This window comes from Notechis scutatus, chromosome 2 (genome assembly GCF_049901735.1).
Source record: "Notechis scutatus isolate UNSWTSFEM ecotype Mainland chromosome 2, rNotScu1.2, whole genome shotgun sequence".
NCBI classification, from domain to species: domain Eukaryota; kingdom Metazoa; phylum Chordata; class Lepidosauria; order Squamata; family Elapidae; genus Notechis; species Notechis scutatus.
In genome coordinates, this window is record NC_142010.1 from 242,992,058 (window position 1) to 243,008,988 (window position 16,931).

Below are 16,931 nucleotides of genomic sequence, written 5' to 3' on the forward strand. Positions count from 1 at the left end.
CAATTGGATCTCCTCTCAACTCTTAAAAATAGCTTACATTCAGTTATTTAGTAATACAATATAGTTAGATCTTATGTGATCTTTTAGCCCATTAGTTATGTCAATAAAGTTTTATTTAAAACCATGAATTTAAAATTTCATTTATAACTAGCTCTATACCCGTGCTTTGCTATGAAACTATGTGATTGGGCTTAGTTTTGGGGGAGGAAAATAAGGAAAAAAATGTGCCTCTGCCTACCAGCATCCATCGGTATTCATCTAGCTAGCGTCCTGTTAGTGTGTGTGAGTATTGAGGGCTGTTTGGAAATTGAAACATGGAAACTTTGTATTTGCTGTGTGTGCAAGACAGCAAGGAGCCTGGGCGTGGCTTAGCTCAACTATTCTGTACTAAAGCGAGTTGCTGCTGTGAAATTGAAACTGAAACTCCTATCCTCTGCTTGTGTTTTGCATTTGGAAAAGATTTCTTTTCAGATGGGGAGAGGGAGTAGAACTCTCCTTAGCATCAGAGCGTGTTAATAATAATATACAAAATACAAATGCTCCAATGGTCATTTCAAAAAATCCTTTCTTAGTGAGCACCTAGAAACAAAGGGGAACAATTTGTAGGCTTTACAGTTCTGGAGATTTTGTGATGATGTGTGAGTGGTATTTCGCTTTTATATATATAGATAAAAGACAATGTTTTAATAGTCAATTGCTAAAATGGAAACATCTGATATAAGTACAGTAACAGATGTACTGTACTTAAGTACAGTAGTCTGATAGTAACTTTCAGAATTAAAATTATGACAGATTTAAACTTGCCACATGCTTTCTGACTATTCCTACTGATTACATATTTCCTCCTTTCAACTTAGTTTTTGAGGGCAAAAGGTTAAGGAAAAGTTAGCAATACTATTGTTTTTCTCTAAGATACAGAAAAAAACACATTATTCTTCTTGCCTGATAAGTTTATTGTTTGTGCATGTTCAACAAAGCACCAGAATTGTTTGCCAATTAGGTCACCCCCGTTTTCCTAGGGGAAATCCGTTAGCACTATCACCACAGCAACGCAAATGCATAAATATCAAGTTCACAAAATGACAACTTAGTTGTTTTAAAAATATTCTCTATTTTTTGTTTTGTTTGGTTTTTACTATTGGGGACAAATATTATAATGGAAGTGGTCTCATTATACAATAAGATAAGAAGGGTGAAATTATTCTCCATCATCAATCGTCTTCAGAACTAGATTCATCCTCCTGGTCAGAAAGTTCTGCAACAGGGAAACGCAGAATAGCAGCTACACCTGTCAGTTGTCCAAGCTGTTCCCCAGATACATGAAGGCTAGAGAAGATGCGAACTGTGCCCATATTCTCACGCACACTATCTACGAGCCGGACATATCGACTACGAGTAGCTACATCCTGATGCCTAAAAAGTTCATCGCTGATCAACAGAGTATCAATAGCCAACGCTTCATTAGCCTTTTCCACATGTTTGAGACCATAAAAAGCCCGATCGGGCTCATGTTGTAGCATTTTGTAGAAATCATCTAAAGCTTTGACTTCAGCAGCTGCTTTGGTATCAGCAAGTCGACTAGTCACAGCTGGATCACAAAGAGCTTCTTTCAGGGCGTATTTATGTCCAGATGATGAATGCACCTAGAGTATGAAAAATAACAGAAAACATGTATTATCTACTATGATACTGATCAGTTTCTTTTGGAAACGGAATTTCCAAGAAAAAGTTGACTTACAACCAATCATTTAGTAATCATTCAAAGTTACAATAGCACTAAAAAAAGTGACTTATTATCAATCCTTGCACTTACGACTATCATAGGATACCTGTGGCTCCTTGAAGGAGCTTCTGTGGTGCAGTGGTTAGAGTGCAGTATTGCAAGCTACTTCTGCAGCCAACTGCCTACAATTTGGCAGTTCAAATCTCACCAGCTCAAAGTTGACCCTTCCTTCCAAGGTGAGTAAAATGAGGACCCAGATTGTTGGGGGCAATATGCTGACTCTGTAAACCGCTTAGAGAGGGCTGTAAAGTACTATAAAGCAGTATATAAGTCTAAGAGCTATTGCTATTGCTATCCCCGATGGGCACATGATCAAAATTTGGGTGTTTGGCAACTGGCATGTATTTACAATGGTTATAGCATTGGGGCCATGTGATCATCATCTGCAACTTTCCCAGCCAGCTTCCAACAAGCAAAGTCAATGGAGGAAATCAGATTCACTTAATAATTTGCAGTGATTTGCTTAACAACTGTGGCAAAAAAGGTCATAAAACTGTTCATGACTCACTTAAAAACTGTGTTCTTAGCAATGGAAAATTTTGGTGCCGACTGTGGTTCTAAATTGAAGACTACCTGTAAAGGTTTTTAAAGCACATGGAAAACATTCCTATATGTTTTTCTCATCTGGGGAAAAATTATCAAGCTGAAGAAAAACCTCTTCTCATCACTCAAAAAGACAATCCAGGTAGTCCTCAGCGTACAACCACAATTGAGCCCAAAATTGCCGTTGCTAAGTAAGGCAGCTGTTGAGTTTTGCACTATTTTTGTGATCTTTCTTCTTAAATGAATCACTGCACTTAAGTTAATAACATGGTTGTTAAGTGAATCTGGCTTCCCCATTGATTTTGGTTATCAGAAGGCTGTAAAAGGTGATCACATGCCAACAGGACATTTCAACCATCATAAATACATGCCAGTTGTCAACTATCCGAATTTTGATCATGTGATCATAAGGATGCTGTAATGGTTTTAAGTGTGAAAAATGGTCGTAAGTTTTTCATTGCTGTTGTAACTTCAAACAGTCACTAAAGGAATAGTTGTACATCAAGAACTACCTGTCTATTCAATTGCTAAAAAACTACAAGAATACAATGCCCCATTCGGATTTTGTCAGCCAGGAGTATTGTAGTAGGTATATTTACTGGGAAATATGTCTAGTTGAACTTGATAGGTATACTTTTCATATCCCTTCATAGGCAACCAGTTTTTATTTGCTTTATAATAAACTAGAACAATGAATCATGCTCTCATTAAACAGCTTATCTTGAGAAAAAGTTTCAAGCAGAAAAATAGAAAAGGACATCTATAAAGGAGCTAAGATTGCATGTACAGCTAATCCTCGACTTAAAACAGTACATTTAGTACCGCTCAAAGTTATAACAGGACTGAAAAAGTGACTTATGATCATTTTTCACACTTACAACTATTGCAGCATCTCTATGGTCATGTAATCAAAATTCAGATGCTTGGTAACTGGTTCATATTTATGGCGGTTTAGTGTCCTGGGATCATGTGATCAGCTTTTGCAACCTTCTGACAAGCGAAGTCAGTGGGGAAACGAGGTTCCATTTAACCACCATGTTACTATCTTAACAACTGAAAGGATTCACTCAACAATTGTGGCAAGAAAAGTTGTAAAATGGGGCAAAACTCACTTAACAAATTTAGCAACACAAATTTTGGGCTCAATTGTAGTCGTAAGTTGAGGACCACCAGTACATTGTATAGTTTAAATCAGAGCAAACACATTTAAGTAAACATACATATTAGGTCCCAAAGGTGCTTTTTCAGGAGGGAACTGGACTTTCTTGTTTTTTCTTTGAAGACGTTTCGCTTCTCATCCAAGAAGCTTCTTCAACTTTGACAGGATAGTGGCAGGATCTGACAGGATAGAGCTGAATAAGCTTCTTGGATGAGAAGCAAAATGTCTTCAAAGAAAAAACAAGAAAGTCCAGTTGCCTCCTGAAAAAGTACCTTTGGAACAACCATGACCTGGATGACTGAGAATCTCTACAGACTTTCATACATATTAGGCTTCATTTTAAAATTATTTTAGTTATCTTAAATATCAGTCCATTCTTTTCATAAATCTATGTTGAAAGATTGGGGATTATGACCTAGGAGAAACAGAAACTCTCCCTTTCAGTAAAAAAAACAAAACAAAACCCAGAAATAAACACAGGTAGGCCTCTCATAGATGGATTTCTTAAACCTGACTGCACCATTATTTATAGGGCCTTCCATCCTATAGTTTTTTTTTTTTTTACTTCATAGGTAAATTATGGGCAGATTTAGCTGGTCCAAATTTTAGTACTTTACATGTCATTAAAAATGAATTAGGAAATTACATTATTTTTGTTTAATTATATAGTTAGGTATTTTTACATCTCCCATTTCTATATACCACACAATTCCACGGCTAAAGATCTTAGAATAGAATAAGAGTTGGAAGGGACCTTGGAGGTCTTCTAGTCCAACTTCTTCTAGTCCAAGATCAATTAAGCTGATGGTATGAAGCACCTTAACATCTAAATTACCTGTAAGAATTTGGAGCGATTCTCCAGCAACAACTTGTTGTCCGTCTTGACAGCCTGCTGGAACATGTAGTCGCAGAACTGCTCTCTCACGAAACCCGGACTGGCCACCAGGACACACTTGACCACTTCAAAGTTAAGGTGTCGCTGAATGGCCTGCATCACTTGCTCGTAGAACCTCTCCAGGGCCCGGTCGTGCTGGGAGCAGTTGCCCCGGCGTTTTCGAGGGATGTTCACCTCGATCTTGGCCCGGGTCAGCGTCATACTGGGGGTGACGAGGCAGACGTGGGCCAGCCCTTCCTGCATCACCACAGCGGCCAGGTCGGCGCTCCAGGCCGGGTCGCAGGCTTGCTCGATCCGCTCCAACACCACGCTGTCCCACTGCTTCTTGGCCAGCGTGAACTGCCGATTGGGTTCCAGCTCGATGGTGTGGTAGGCGCCCATCTTGACGTACTCGTTCTCCTGGATGTTGGTGCCTTTGACGCGCAGCTGGCAGGCCTGCGAGTCGAAGTCCATGGTCTCCACGCAGAGGGTGAGCGTGGTGCGGATGCGGTTGCTGCCCACGCTGCCCGTGGACGATTCCGTCTGCACCTTTCGGATGGTGGAGGCCCGCAGGCTGTCGCCCACCTGCAGCAGGTTGTAGGCGTGCCATATATCCTCGGGGTCCTCGGGAATGAGCGTCACTTGCCCGGCGTTATCCTTCTCGATGTCCTTCCGCACCAGCTTCATCGTGGCTTCGGCGGTGGGCAGCCCGGGATCAGCCAAAAGGACGCCTCCTCCTCCTCTTCTCTTCTCTGCCTGCGGGAGCCGGCGGCCCGGCCCAGCGATCAGCCTCGAAGACTCAGCAACGACCGCTCCGGGGCGGGCAATGCGGCCGGCCGCCAACAAGCCACGGAGGCGCTTGGCTCGCGGCCCAGCGGCGCGCTTGGGTTGCTTGTGGGCGGTTCGCCGCGGCTCCTCTCAGCCCCACATTGAATGGCTGGCGTGGAGAGGAGCCATGGCGGAAGGAAGCGGAAGCGTCAGGCAGGAGGAGGAGGAGGAGGAGGATCAGGCCAGGTCCCGGCCGGAGCGTAAACGTGACAAGAGTCCTGAAGGGGAGTGGCGGGACACCAAGGCAAAGGCTGGTTGGCTGCCGGCCTTGCTCCGCCGATGCACTCTAGCCGCGAGAGCTGCGGAAGGGAAGGGCTTCCCTTCGTCCGCTGACGCGATGAAGCCGGGTTCCGTTAGAGAGAGAGAGGTTGGGGCTTCGGGGTGGCGGCGGGAGGCGTAGGCCGGTGGCTTCCCGCCTAAGTCACTTTAAAAGGGGGCGTCGCAATGTTGGACTTCATGCCTCTTGCGCCTCATTGTCTCCAAGCGTTTGATTTGAAACCAAAAAGAGGCTCTGGGGACACGTAAAGATAAGCAAATGAATCCCAAACCAACTTAAGCCTGGTTTGTTTAACTGCCCCATTTTCCGGGGCTCGCCTTCGGCGTTGGCATGGGATTCAGTGAGAAATGTTGGATGGGCGTGGGATTAAATGATCATTTGCCATGATTGTGGAATTTAATAATAAAGCATACTTCCTTATTGATCAGGGCACAGTACTGCCTAAGGCCCAATTGGAAGTTGGTAGGTAGTCATTGGAAGGAACATATTTCTAGAAAAATGATTTCTAAATATTCAGACATCCCATCAGTCACATAACTTAAGTCTCCAGCTATGCTCGGATGGAAATTGAGAGTCATCTTCTCTACCACAGCATAACGGTGGTACATATTTTATGTGTTAGTTGTTTTAAACTGGAAAACTATAGTCTTGGAAAGTAGGAGGATTTTCTGTGAATGGCTCACTAATGTTCAACGTTATTCATTATGTATGTACAGGAAGAGAAGTCATTACAGAGGAAACATATCCACAACTTTTTAATTTGAGCAAGTTTAAGAGGGGGAAAAAGCTTTTATGCCATTTGAATGATAGAATGCATTGAATTTCCAATTATACATAGATTGCTTTTATGTGGTTCTGTTGGTTATGGTTTCTGACTTCCAGATGAAATTAATGGTGATTCATTGCCCTTCCCCTTTATGTAACAGAACACGATCCAAAATTAAAACCTATAATTAATAGTGTCCATGTCAATGCAATGTATATATTTTTCCAGTAATACAAAATGAGATAATCTCTAGGACAAGAGCATGATAATTTGAGTATAGAAATATATGAAAAAGAAATATATTAAGTATATAGAAATATTGTTTGTACTTAAATTTTCATGTTACTTTGTTAAGATAAATGAATCTGTTGAAAATCTTTGGTATCCATCTAATCACTAGTGCTGTTAAAATTTTTGGGTTCAGTTTTTACTGGTCTTTGTAAGGGATGATGCAAACATGATGCCAGAAAATTTTTATAGCGTTCTCTACTTTCGGGATTCCAAATAGCATCTGGTCAGAGAGCTGTTTGAAGTGTTGTGTTGTTACAATTTTAATATTTATCTAACATTTGAAAAAGACATATTAACAGCTTTATGTAAGGGCAGTACATTATATGAAATCAACTAGATGCTGTTCTTATTTGGCCAGTTGCTACCAATGTGTTTAGTGCTTTTTCTACAAGCCTTCACTCTGGAAAGCCTTACACGGGCATTGTGTAGCAACGGGAATGTGATGGATTATGATTCTGTACGTTATGTACCTAGCTTGTTGACCTTGCTTCCTTACATAGTTCTAATATTCCAGAGATGATTTACAATACCAGTGTTTATTGAAAACCTTAGCAAGACTGTGTATATTATGGGAAATGTACTGGGCATTATTTCTGTGACTTTATTTACCAAAAGCTTCATCCAAATGATACATAATGACATTGGTGTTTAGTTTTATTTTTGCTATCATTGGGAACTTAGACTTTTCATTGGTTGCTTTGTCTTTCTAAGTTTCTGTTGGATTACTTCAGAACACTCAGAAACAAGAAGTATATCTGAATTCCCACTTAATCTCTAGAAGCAGGAAATTGAAAAGGTCAAAGCGTTCAACTCCTGAAATCATATATTACGGGAAGAAAGTGCTTGCGTATTTTGTTAGAAAGCTACAAGCCTTTTCAATTCTTCTGCGGGGTAACTTAATTGTTCAGGAAGTCAGGGATATAGAGGAAAGGTGTGATCTGAGTCTGTTTGTATGAAGAGGAAAAGAGAGAAAAGCAGCCAGAACTTCTATTGTATAATTCTTTGAGGAAGCAGAGTTAAGATCAGTATTGCTATGCAGAAAACCTCCAGAGCATTAGCTGTTACTAAATATTCTTGAGCTCTGGTATGATCTCCTTTTATGTGAATTTGTGCATTTTCAGAGGTGTATTTTCTGTCACAAGTTAGCATTTAGTTTAATATTAATACTTTTACTACTAACCATGCGTGTATGTCTTTATTGGTGTGTCTTCATATATTGGACTCTAAAATAGTTATATGGTGCCAATTGGCACTAGTGCAATTGTGGCACCTCATTTCATAACAGCTGAAGCTCCATGGTTTCCTGTCTATATGGACGGCCCAGAAACATTAGAATGTTTCTGAGGCCTACATATATTCTAAAGGCCTTTTGAGAATATAGAAATAATGGATGGCAGTAACCCAGTGATTTTTAGGAATAACAAAGAACTGTTTTCCCCCAAAAGAATAAGAAAAAACAAACAAACAAACTGAGGCATGCGATCACTGAACCAGTTGTTACACCAGCAGCATCCCACCACTGAGTTTTTCCCACCGTGGTAAATTTCTGATAAATTTGGTAGATTTCATGGTAAATTTGAGAGCCAGTTTTGTGCAGTGATTAAGGCATCATGCTAGAAACCAAGAGACCATGAGTCCTATTTCCACCTTAAACAATGCCAACTAAGAGTCACTGACTTTCTCTCAGCCTTAGGAAGAAGGCAATGGCAAGCTACTTCCAAAAAGCCTTGCCAAGGAAACTGCAGGTCCCTTTGACTTAATGGCACCAAATAATTACATTTCTTTGATTAATATTTTTTTCAACCCACCAGAAAGATGATTCTACATATACAAATCCATAATTTTTCATTCTTAACTCAGTAAAAAAAAGTCATTAAGAAAATACTGACTGAGCTAAGTTTCAAGAACAATAAAAATACTCAAGCTAATTATAATCTACCATTTGGAGTATATGAAAAGCCAAATTTGATGATATACTTGGAGGATGCTGTCCCTTTCTGCTGCTAAAGAGACTGGGTGTTAGATAGACTTTTTGTTCTTAACTTTTTTTGGGGGGGAATACCCCAAAATCCAATGCTATTATTTACTTTGGCATTGAAATAGAAATTATTTGATTAATTGGGAAAAAGATCTAAGTAGCACAATTAGAAGAGAAGGTGGCATTTCATAGAAATCTATGCAGAGTGTAGTTCACACTAAGACAGATTAACCGCAGCATTTTTTTAAAAAAATGTATTATTTCAGTAGAGAGCATTGACCATTAGGTTGCTTTACTAAGTCATATAGCTTCTGAGAAAAATATTATCTGAGATGGTAAGTCTAGAGCAGGGGTGTCAAACTCAAGGCCTGCAAGCCAGATTGGCTGGCGAGATGCTTAGATCTGGCTTGTGGGGCCACCCTAGAAATAGCAAAGGACCAGCCCACGGTGCGTCTGCCAGCAAAAACGAAGCTCAGGAGAGCCCCACATGGTCCTTGAAGGCTCTATTTTCAGGTGCGATGGCCTCCTGCCACCCTCTGCCAGCGAAAACAGAGTGTGTGTGTGGGGGGGTGCAGCCATTTTCTCTGGCAGAGGGTGGCAGGAGGCCATCGCAGCTGAAAATGGAGTTTGTGAGCCCGTTTTCGCTGGCAGAGCACTCGGGGCAGTACAGATGCCCCCGACATGAGTGATGTCAAGCTGGCCATGCCCATTCTGCCCTCCCCCCCCCAACATCAAACACAACCCTGATGCAGCTCTCAGTGAAATCAAGTTTGACATCCCTGGTCTAGAGTAAAACTGAAAACATCAGAGAATTTGAATGGCTGGGAATGCCAGCCCAAAGTAGTTGTTTTACTATCATGTTGATTTTATAAAAATGACAATGGATTATGCTTGGAAGCAGAATTCGGTCACGTATGTAGATTTAATACAAACTATATTGGCTTACTCAGGTTTGAATATGTTAGCATTTCATAATGTCTTGCCTTAAGCTAGTTCAAAAATTGCAAAGGAAAAGATAGAGTATTTGATCCTTGACACTTATAGTCAATTGTTTAGAGGAAGAAAAGTTTGGAATGCAGGGTGTATTTCAGGCCTATACTTGGTCATTAAACTTGTTTATTCAGCTTTCTACAAATATGCTTGACCCTTGGTTCCAGAGACAAGAATGGCAAAGATTACATTTGCAGAAGCTGCGTGGTGTGCTAACTGAACACTTTGAGAAACTGATTTACAACAGTGGTTTCTCCTTGTTTAGAACATATTTAGAATACTGTAAGGTGCTGATTGTAAGACTGTTGAAGATCTTTTCTTGTTGCCCATCTGGGTTTTATATATGTTCGTATTATTCTGGTATTGAAAGGTTTGGATGGATTGGCATCTTTTTCCAGGTTTTATGCAAGATATTAATTTTAATATTTAGATAGCTTGACATAAGAGATGATCAACCTACTTTTGGTTTGGGTCTATACTTCTAGACTTTATTTAAAAGATGTTATGGAAAAGGAACAAGCTTTCCCAGATATGGCTGAGACTGCTCTGAAAGTGGATTTAAAAATGACAGGCTGCAAGAACAATATGGAAATACGATATTACAGTAGGAGATGACAGGCTGAGCCCAAGGGAAGGGTTAAATGCATAATCAGCCATGAGTCCTTTCACATCCACAAGAGATCTAAGCCCAGCCCACCTTGAATTCCTTTTACTCTTACCTAACCACAATTTGCTTTTTGCAGTATTTAATGGCAGTATCTCATTTATTCCCCAAAAACTGTAATTGTGTTGATTCTTAATCTTTACCTTCACAGTTTATGCAAAGCAACATACCAAGAACAAGGTGTATTTAGCATAGTGTTCATTTTGAGAAAGTGCAATGTATGAATGAGAAGGGAAAAAGAAATAAATGCAGAATACCTGGAAGGAAGTTTTCCTAAAGTTGAAGACTGACAAGTCCAGCTGCTAAATGTTGGTAATCCAAAGGGACAACCACAGTGTAGTCTACTGATGGATGTCACTGGTAAATGTGGGTAGCCCAAAGAGGTGACCCCAGAACGTAACTACTGACAAAATAGTTAAAGCTGGAAAAATATTTGCAGACTACAGGGTTGACCAATTATGTCTATTTAGTACTACTATGTAGTAGATGGCTAATCTTTTTGTCATCACGTGCCCAAAGTGCGTGTGTAAGCATGCGAGAACATGCACACGTGCCTGCACCCATAATGCAATGCATGCAGGACCCCCATGTTCCTCCACCCCCTGCGCATATGCACGGGACCCTCCCATGCTCCCCCACCCCCTGTGCATGCGCACCATCTCCCACTTGCACCCTGCCCCCATGCATGCACGGCAGATACCCCAAAATCAGCTGGCTGGCGGGAGGTGCGTGCACATGCGCAGTGGAACTGAGCTGGGACGACGGCTCGCGTGCCTGCAGAAATGGCTCTGTGTGCCACTTCTGGCACACATGCCATAGATTTGTCATCATGGTAGTAGACTATTAAATATTACCTATGACTAACATATGTAGAAAAAGGGTTTACTACAAGATGACTGTCGTAGAAATAAGAGAGAGATTGTATTAAAGACAATCCAGCTCCAAGTAATACATGTCAAGGCCATATACAAACCCTGGCAAAACAGTGGCTGGGTAAGTGGAAGAGAAAACATGAAAACAAATCTTGATAATACACAATTTTATTCATAATTGATCGTTTCGATTGTAGTTTTGAATAGTGAGGTTTTTTTTAGGAATGCTTGAAATGTTTCTGATCATATACTATTTAAAGTTGTCATCTCATGTCAAATGCAACTTCTTGAAAAGTTAGTTTGGATTAGGAATACATAATCTCTTTGGGATTAGCAGGCATATTTCACTGACAAAAGTAACATTTTGAGAAGACAAACATTGAGGTTGTTCTCTGGTCTTTAAAGTGCCTTGTGATTCTCTAATCACCCCAATTTACTTTTGTCTTCTGTCTGGGTGAATGGGTACTCGTTCCAGGCAGAGCATTCAACTGCAGCCACCCATCATATCTAGTTTTCCTATAAACTATACAACATTTGTGGTCCAGAAACCTCTTTGTAAATAAATATGGTAGATATAGATATGTAGACGTTGATTATAGATAGATAGACAGATAAAGTTGATGAGGCATCCAATAAACATTTGCAAACACACTGGGAACAAAGATGAGGTCTATTCAGTAATGCATGTATTACTCAACTGAAAATCAATAAAATCAGGCATCTCTTCCATGTTAATTCACTCTACCATCTGCAGCTATCCAGGAAAAGTGGAATATTCCATGCTTTGCTTATCGCTATCTTTCAGGAACTTGGTGATAATCAACAATGCATGGAACTCATTAAGAAGATTCAAGCCTTTTGTCTTTTCAGCTTTTGTATGTACTTATTTTCTCCAAGCTAAAGTTTAACAGTAATTTATTCAACTAAGCGTGGGTGGTACAAAAGTCACATTTTCCAAGGGCCCAGAAATGGAAAACCATAATGACATAAAACCAACTTTACCACAAATACTATACCAACAAGGGTGGACCATCACTGTATAATTTTGAAAGTTACAGTAGTGTGATATATGCTGCAGAGGATTATAATTACTTAGGAAAACCAAATTACTGCAATTAAGCATTAACGTAACTGCTGTATTTATTCAGAAATAAAGACCATCCACAAGTGAACACAATTAAACAGACTGCTTACTATATATTGAGCTCATTAAATCAATAAAATATCCAGAGGTTTATGAAAAAAATCATAAAGAATATGAGCAAAAAAAGAAGAAGAAGCTCTTTACCCTTTAGGAAGAAATCTGCTAGTTACTGTCTGCCTTTGGAAACGTTTATTATCCATCCCCCGCCCAACCTCCTTGCTTGCTTTGCCCATGCATTTCAGTAGACCACAACATTCTAAATAATTATGACTATTTTAATTTCCTCTGTTCCAGCTACAACTTGAATTTCACCACACTGCTCTCTTTAAGAAATCCTCAAGAACATAACATCCGTAAATGGAAAGACCACATGTTTTTTTGGCAATCTATCCAGTGACAATGCACTATTTTACTTCTGGGCACTTCACTAGGCACAAGTTCATCCGATCCTTTAGCTTGGTTTAGTAACAAACCCAAGTTGAAATCAACAAGTTTACTTTGATGCACACTGTAACCTCATCTGTCTAGAGAACGTTCACTTGCAAATCAGTCTTCTCTTAACTCCCCCCCGTTAACTTTTTGGGTGTGACATCACAGGCATTGGTATTAAAAGCATATAGGTTGTAATAAAGGCAGCTTAACTGAGCAAAAACTGACTCCAAAAGAGACGGACCGAAAGAAGTCAGAGCATGAATTGCGTAGTTCTGGGAAAATCTTAAAAGGGGGATATTGTTCACAACTTCAGTGAAAGCTTGATAAATTAGAAAAAGCTGGACATACCTGTTATTCTCACCCAAGGGATGGAGACACGTGTGATGCTGCAGATGGCAGTGAGGGAGCCAAATCCCATGGCTGAAGTGTAACAGGAAACCTTGTGGGGAAAGAAGCTGAAGCTGGAATAGAAGTCCTGTTGCTCACAAGACTCTTCTGCTGCTTCTGGTCCCCTTCTGTATCAGCAGCCGCTGCGATTGAACCAGGCATTTCCTGTTTGTTGTCCAAGCCCCCCCCCCCCCAACACATGAAGATGAATGGTTCCCTCTAATAAGCCCCCCTCCTTCCGTTGTCCCAAGTAAGCTCTGAGCCTTTGAAACCCCCATGCGGCAAGAGCTCAAAGTTAGGAGACATGTACAAATAAAGTCAGATATTTAACAGCCAGTGTTTAGGCTCAAGTCTGCAGGCTAGCAAAGCAAACCTTAAAGGGATATCGGCGTTCTTATAATTAATGGGCATCTTTAGCTACTAGGCAACCTCTGCAAATACAGTTAAAAGGCAAGTTTGGTTTTCTTTTTGCTTCAGACTTCCTTTTTAAAAAAAAAAATGCATTTCTAAATGTTCTTTTTCTCAAGAAACAAAGCTGTATAGTATACTCACACTATGAGTATAGTGTGTTAAAACTTCAAGATGCGTTCAAATGTCAAACTGCCCTTGGTTGGTTGAATTTTATTCCACTTACATCATTCTTTTAAAATGTCCCTGTTCAACCTAAAGCAAGGCTTTGTGCAAGAGTTGTGGGTGGGGTTGACTTCATGAAAATTTTCTCAAGATTCTAATTTTGTGGGGTGATAACTGCAGTTTTGGTGTGCTTTGTAGTTAGGATGCATAGACCTTGGTCTAGGCTGGCTGGGCAATTCTGGAGTTGACGTCTGGACATCTTCGAGTTGCTAAGGTTGACAAATGCTGCCATAGTTCATTTTTAGGTTAGTACAAATTGCTTAAATTTTTTCTTCTCATCCAGTCCTTAATCCAGTCGCTTCCTTTCACTCCCAGTTAACCAATCAAGAGTTGGAAAAAAATGACACGCCAAATAATAGTTGGCAAGATAAAATGACACACCAAATAATGAAATTATTCTAGATTTTTATTTTCTCATTTTTTTTCCTATTCTGAACAGAGGAAGAGAAATGACCAGAAACACAGGTAGTCCTCAACTTACAAACTTAATTGAGCCCAACATTTCTGTTGCTAAGCGAAACATTAAGTGAATGTATCCCATTTTGTGACCTTTCTTGCCATGGTTGTTAAATGAATCAATGCAGTTGTTACTAACACAGTTCTTAAGTATATCTGGTTTCTCCATTGACTTTGCTTGTCAGAATTTCGCAAAAGGTGATCACATGACTCCAGGACACTGCAACGATCATAAATATGAGTCAGTTGCCAAGCATCTGAATTTTGATCATCATTTGGGGATGCTGCAACTGTTGTAATTGTGAAAAATGGTCATAAGTCACTTTTTCCAGTGCCTTGTAACTTTGACCTATCACTAAATGAATGTTGTAAGTCAATGACCACCTGTATTTGATTTACACAGCAAGAGTTTTGTGAGTATACAAAGAGATTCCTTCCCTCCAATTTTTCACTCAGTTATCTAAATTTTAGATCGACTGAGTCAGACTTATAAGAAGGACATGCTTGTTGAAAGAGGGCTTTGTTTATAAATTAGTATAGTGAATAGTTATAAATTAATGTGGTGAAATCACAGTATTTTTTGATGAACATACAGGAAATCCTTGACACAAGAACATAATGGAATTTGCCCATTAAAGTTACAAGTTGGGAAGGTTGTTACATGAGATGTCCATGTGATTGCCTAATTTAATGACCCCCCCCCATCCTTGCTCTCCACGATGTCATTAAATGGAGCACAGGGTCCCTTGGGGGTCGGGGTGGCCCTGGGAGGTCTAGCACAGGCTCAGGTTCACCTGCCCTGGATCTCCCAAGTCTTCCCCCATCCCCAGAAAAACCCCATGCTCTTTTTCCTACATCTCAGGTGACCCCCCCACAGGCCTGAAGCTTGGTTTTCTCTTCCCACCAGATCCCTGCAGACCTTACAACTTTTGAAACCAGTTGTAAGTCAAGGAGTATGTATTATTTCACTTAGAAATAGGATGCTCACACAAGTACAATTCAACAATCTGCAGTGCAGAACTTTTACAGAGGTCAAGCTCTGGTATACACAAAGATTTCTCTTCTGAATTCAAGCCCTGATAGATTAGGGGTTAAGTTGCTAAACACCTGCATTCACAGCTATGTACGCAAAGGCTTCCCAAATGCAAATGTATGAAATTTGTGGATGACTGAAGTCCTCGTATGATGTTACAAGAAGCAGGGACCATTTACCACTGTGTGGTAAAAGTTCTAAGTGTGCCTTATTTGTTGGGGAAACAAATGATTGATTGTATTGGGCTGCTAAAAGCTTACTCTGCTTATAAACGTTTATTGTCATTGCACAAATAGAAGCTGATATTGCTGGCCTGTCATGTTAAAATGATTAGAGGTTTTCCTATACTGTTTTTGATGATAGCTGGAAAACTAATGTTTTTGGTAGCTTGAAATCCCTGTGTAAATTGGAATGCAGTGTTGAGAAGTCTCATTCTGGGAAAGTAGAAAGAATAAAGAGCTGTAAACTAGCTTCACCTGAATTTTTTCTCTTCCATTCAATCACATATGATTCTCGGAGACTAACTGAACAAGTCCATACAGTTTTCTTGACAAGATTTTTCAGAAGTTATTGTTGCCATTGCCTCCATCTTAGGGCTGAGAGAAAGTGACTGGCCCAAGGTCACCCAGCTGCCTTTACTCAACTGAATTGCCTGTTGTTATCTGCAGATTTTATCTCCAGCTACCAATTTTCATAGTATTGTAGGAATTTGTTTGCTATGTGTGCAAATATTTACAAGTAATGCCTAATCTTTGAAGAGAGATGACACACTAAATCTCCAATGTTCTCTCATTCAAATGAGCTAACCTATGGACACATAACAGTATTATAGACTTTTCATCTTTGAGGATTGTGGAAAAGAAATTTAAGATGGAATATTATTTTCTTGGGGAGATGCTCTCTCTGTATAAGCCAAAATGGAACAATTATAGGAAGCTTTAAAAAAAATCTGAACATTTTAGAAATGGAGACAATTGTTAGCCTTTTTCCCGATCAGACAACTATACAATATGACAAAATCTGTCCCAAAGCTATTTGGAAAAGCATTAGTCAAAATGTTTGAAATCTAGCTTCTTTTGCATTACCTATGATATCCCAGTTACTGTTAAGTGCTTTAAATCAGGGGTCCCCAACCCTGGTCTGTGTAGTGACACTGGGCTGCGGCATACCAGAAATCGGGCCACACAAACAAGTGAAGCCCCATCCGTGAGATGAAAGCAGCATAACAAACCATGCCCCCTCTGGTCCACGGAAAAACCTGTCTCCACGGAACTGGTCCTTGATGCCCCAAAGGGCCTCTGCTTTAAATCATCAGCAAAACACCAATCAAAGTTTCATATAAGTGTTTTTTCAGTTTTTTTCCTTTGAAAAATATACCAGTCAACTAGTAAACAAATCTTGGGATAATCTAGATTAGAATCATTAACAGGCTTTGCATTCTGAATGATTGATATGCTTGCTTTGGCAAATAAGGTGCCTGGGTTGCAATTTTTGTGTGTGTCTTGATGAACTTTTTGCTTCCTATTTTTTTCTAGTCTCTTTCTTTCCAAAGCTTAGATCTTACAGTTGGGCCTTTGATCTTACTAGTATATTACGTTATTGTTTGTGAAACAGTGGGAGCTAAGATGACTTCTTGCTGTAATGGTGCATATGAATGTAGTGCAAAGCAGATTGATCTCAAGTGTTTGAATAAACTTTGCCCACACCTTTCTACTCTGGAGCTAGAAATTTGGCAAATAATTGAAAGTTTATGGAATTTTCCTCTTGTTCCTTTGAGGATAATAAAATGCATCTGCTGAGGATCACTAACACAAATTAACT

General features: G+C 39.9%; 2 protein-coding genes across 2 annotated transcripts in view; both read right to left on the reverse strand.

The window, feature by feature from the left end:
• Nucleotides 1–13,138, reverse strand: part of ITGA1 (integrin subunit alpha 1) — a 76,927-nt gene extending 63,789 nt beyond the window's left edge. Inside the window, exon 1 of the mRNA XM_026666485.2 lies at nucleotides 12,950–13,138. Coding sequence (XP_026522270.2) covers nucleotides 12,950–13,019 — 70 coding nt within the window. The 5' untranslated portion in view covers nucleotides 13,020–13,138. The remainder of the gene's footprint in view (nucleotides 1–12,949) is intronic.
• PELO (pelota mRNA surveillance and ribosome rescue factor) lies at nucleotides 939–6,603 on the reverse strand. Its single transcript, XM_026666486.2, has 2 exons — nucleotides 4,321–6,603; nucleotides 939–1,643 (listed from the first exon to the last, which is right to left on the reverse strand). Exons 1-2 carry the CDS (start codon nucleotides 5,044–5,046, stop codon nucleotides 1,212–1,214), a joined length of 1,158 nt encoding a protein of 385 aa, XP_026522271.2. The 5' UTR covers nucleotides 5,047–6,603; the 3' UTR covers nucleotides 939–1,211.
• Nucleotides 13,139–16,931: the final 3,793 nt, after the last annotated feature.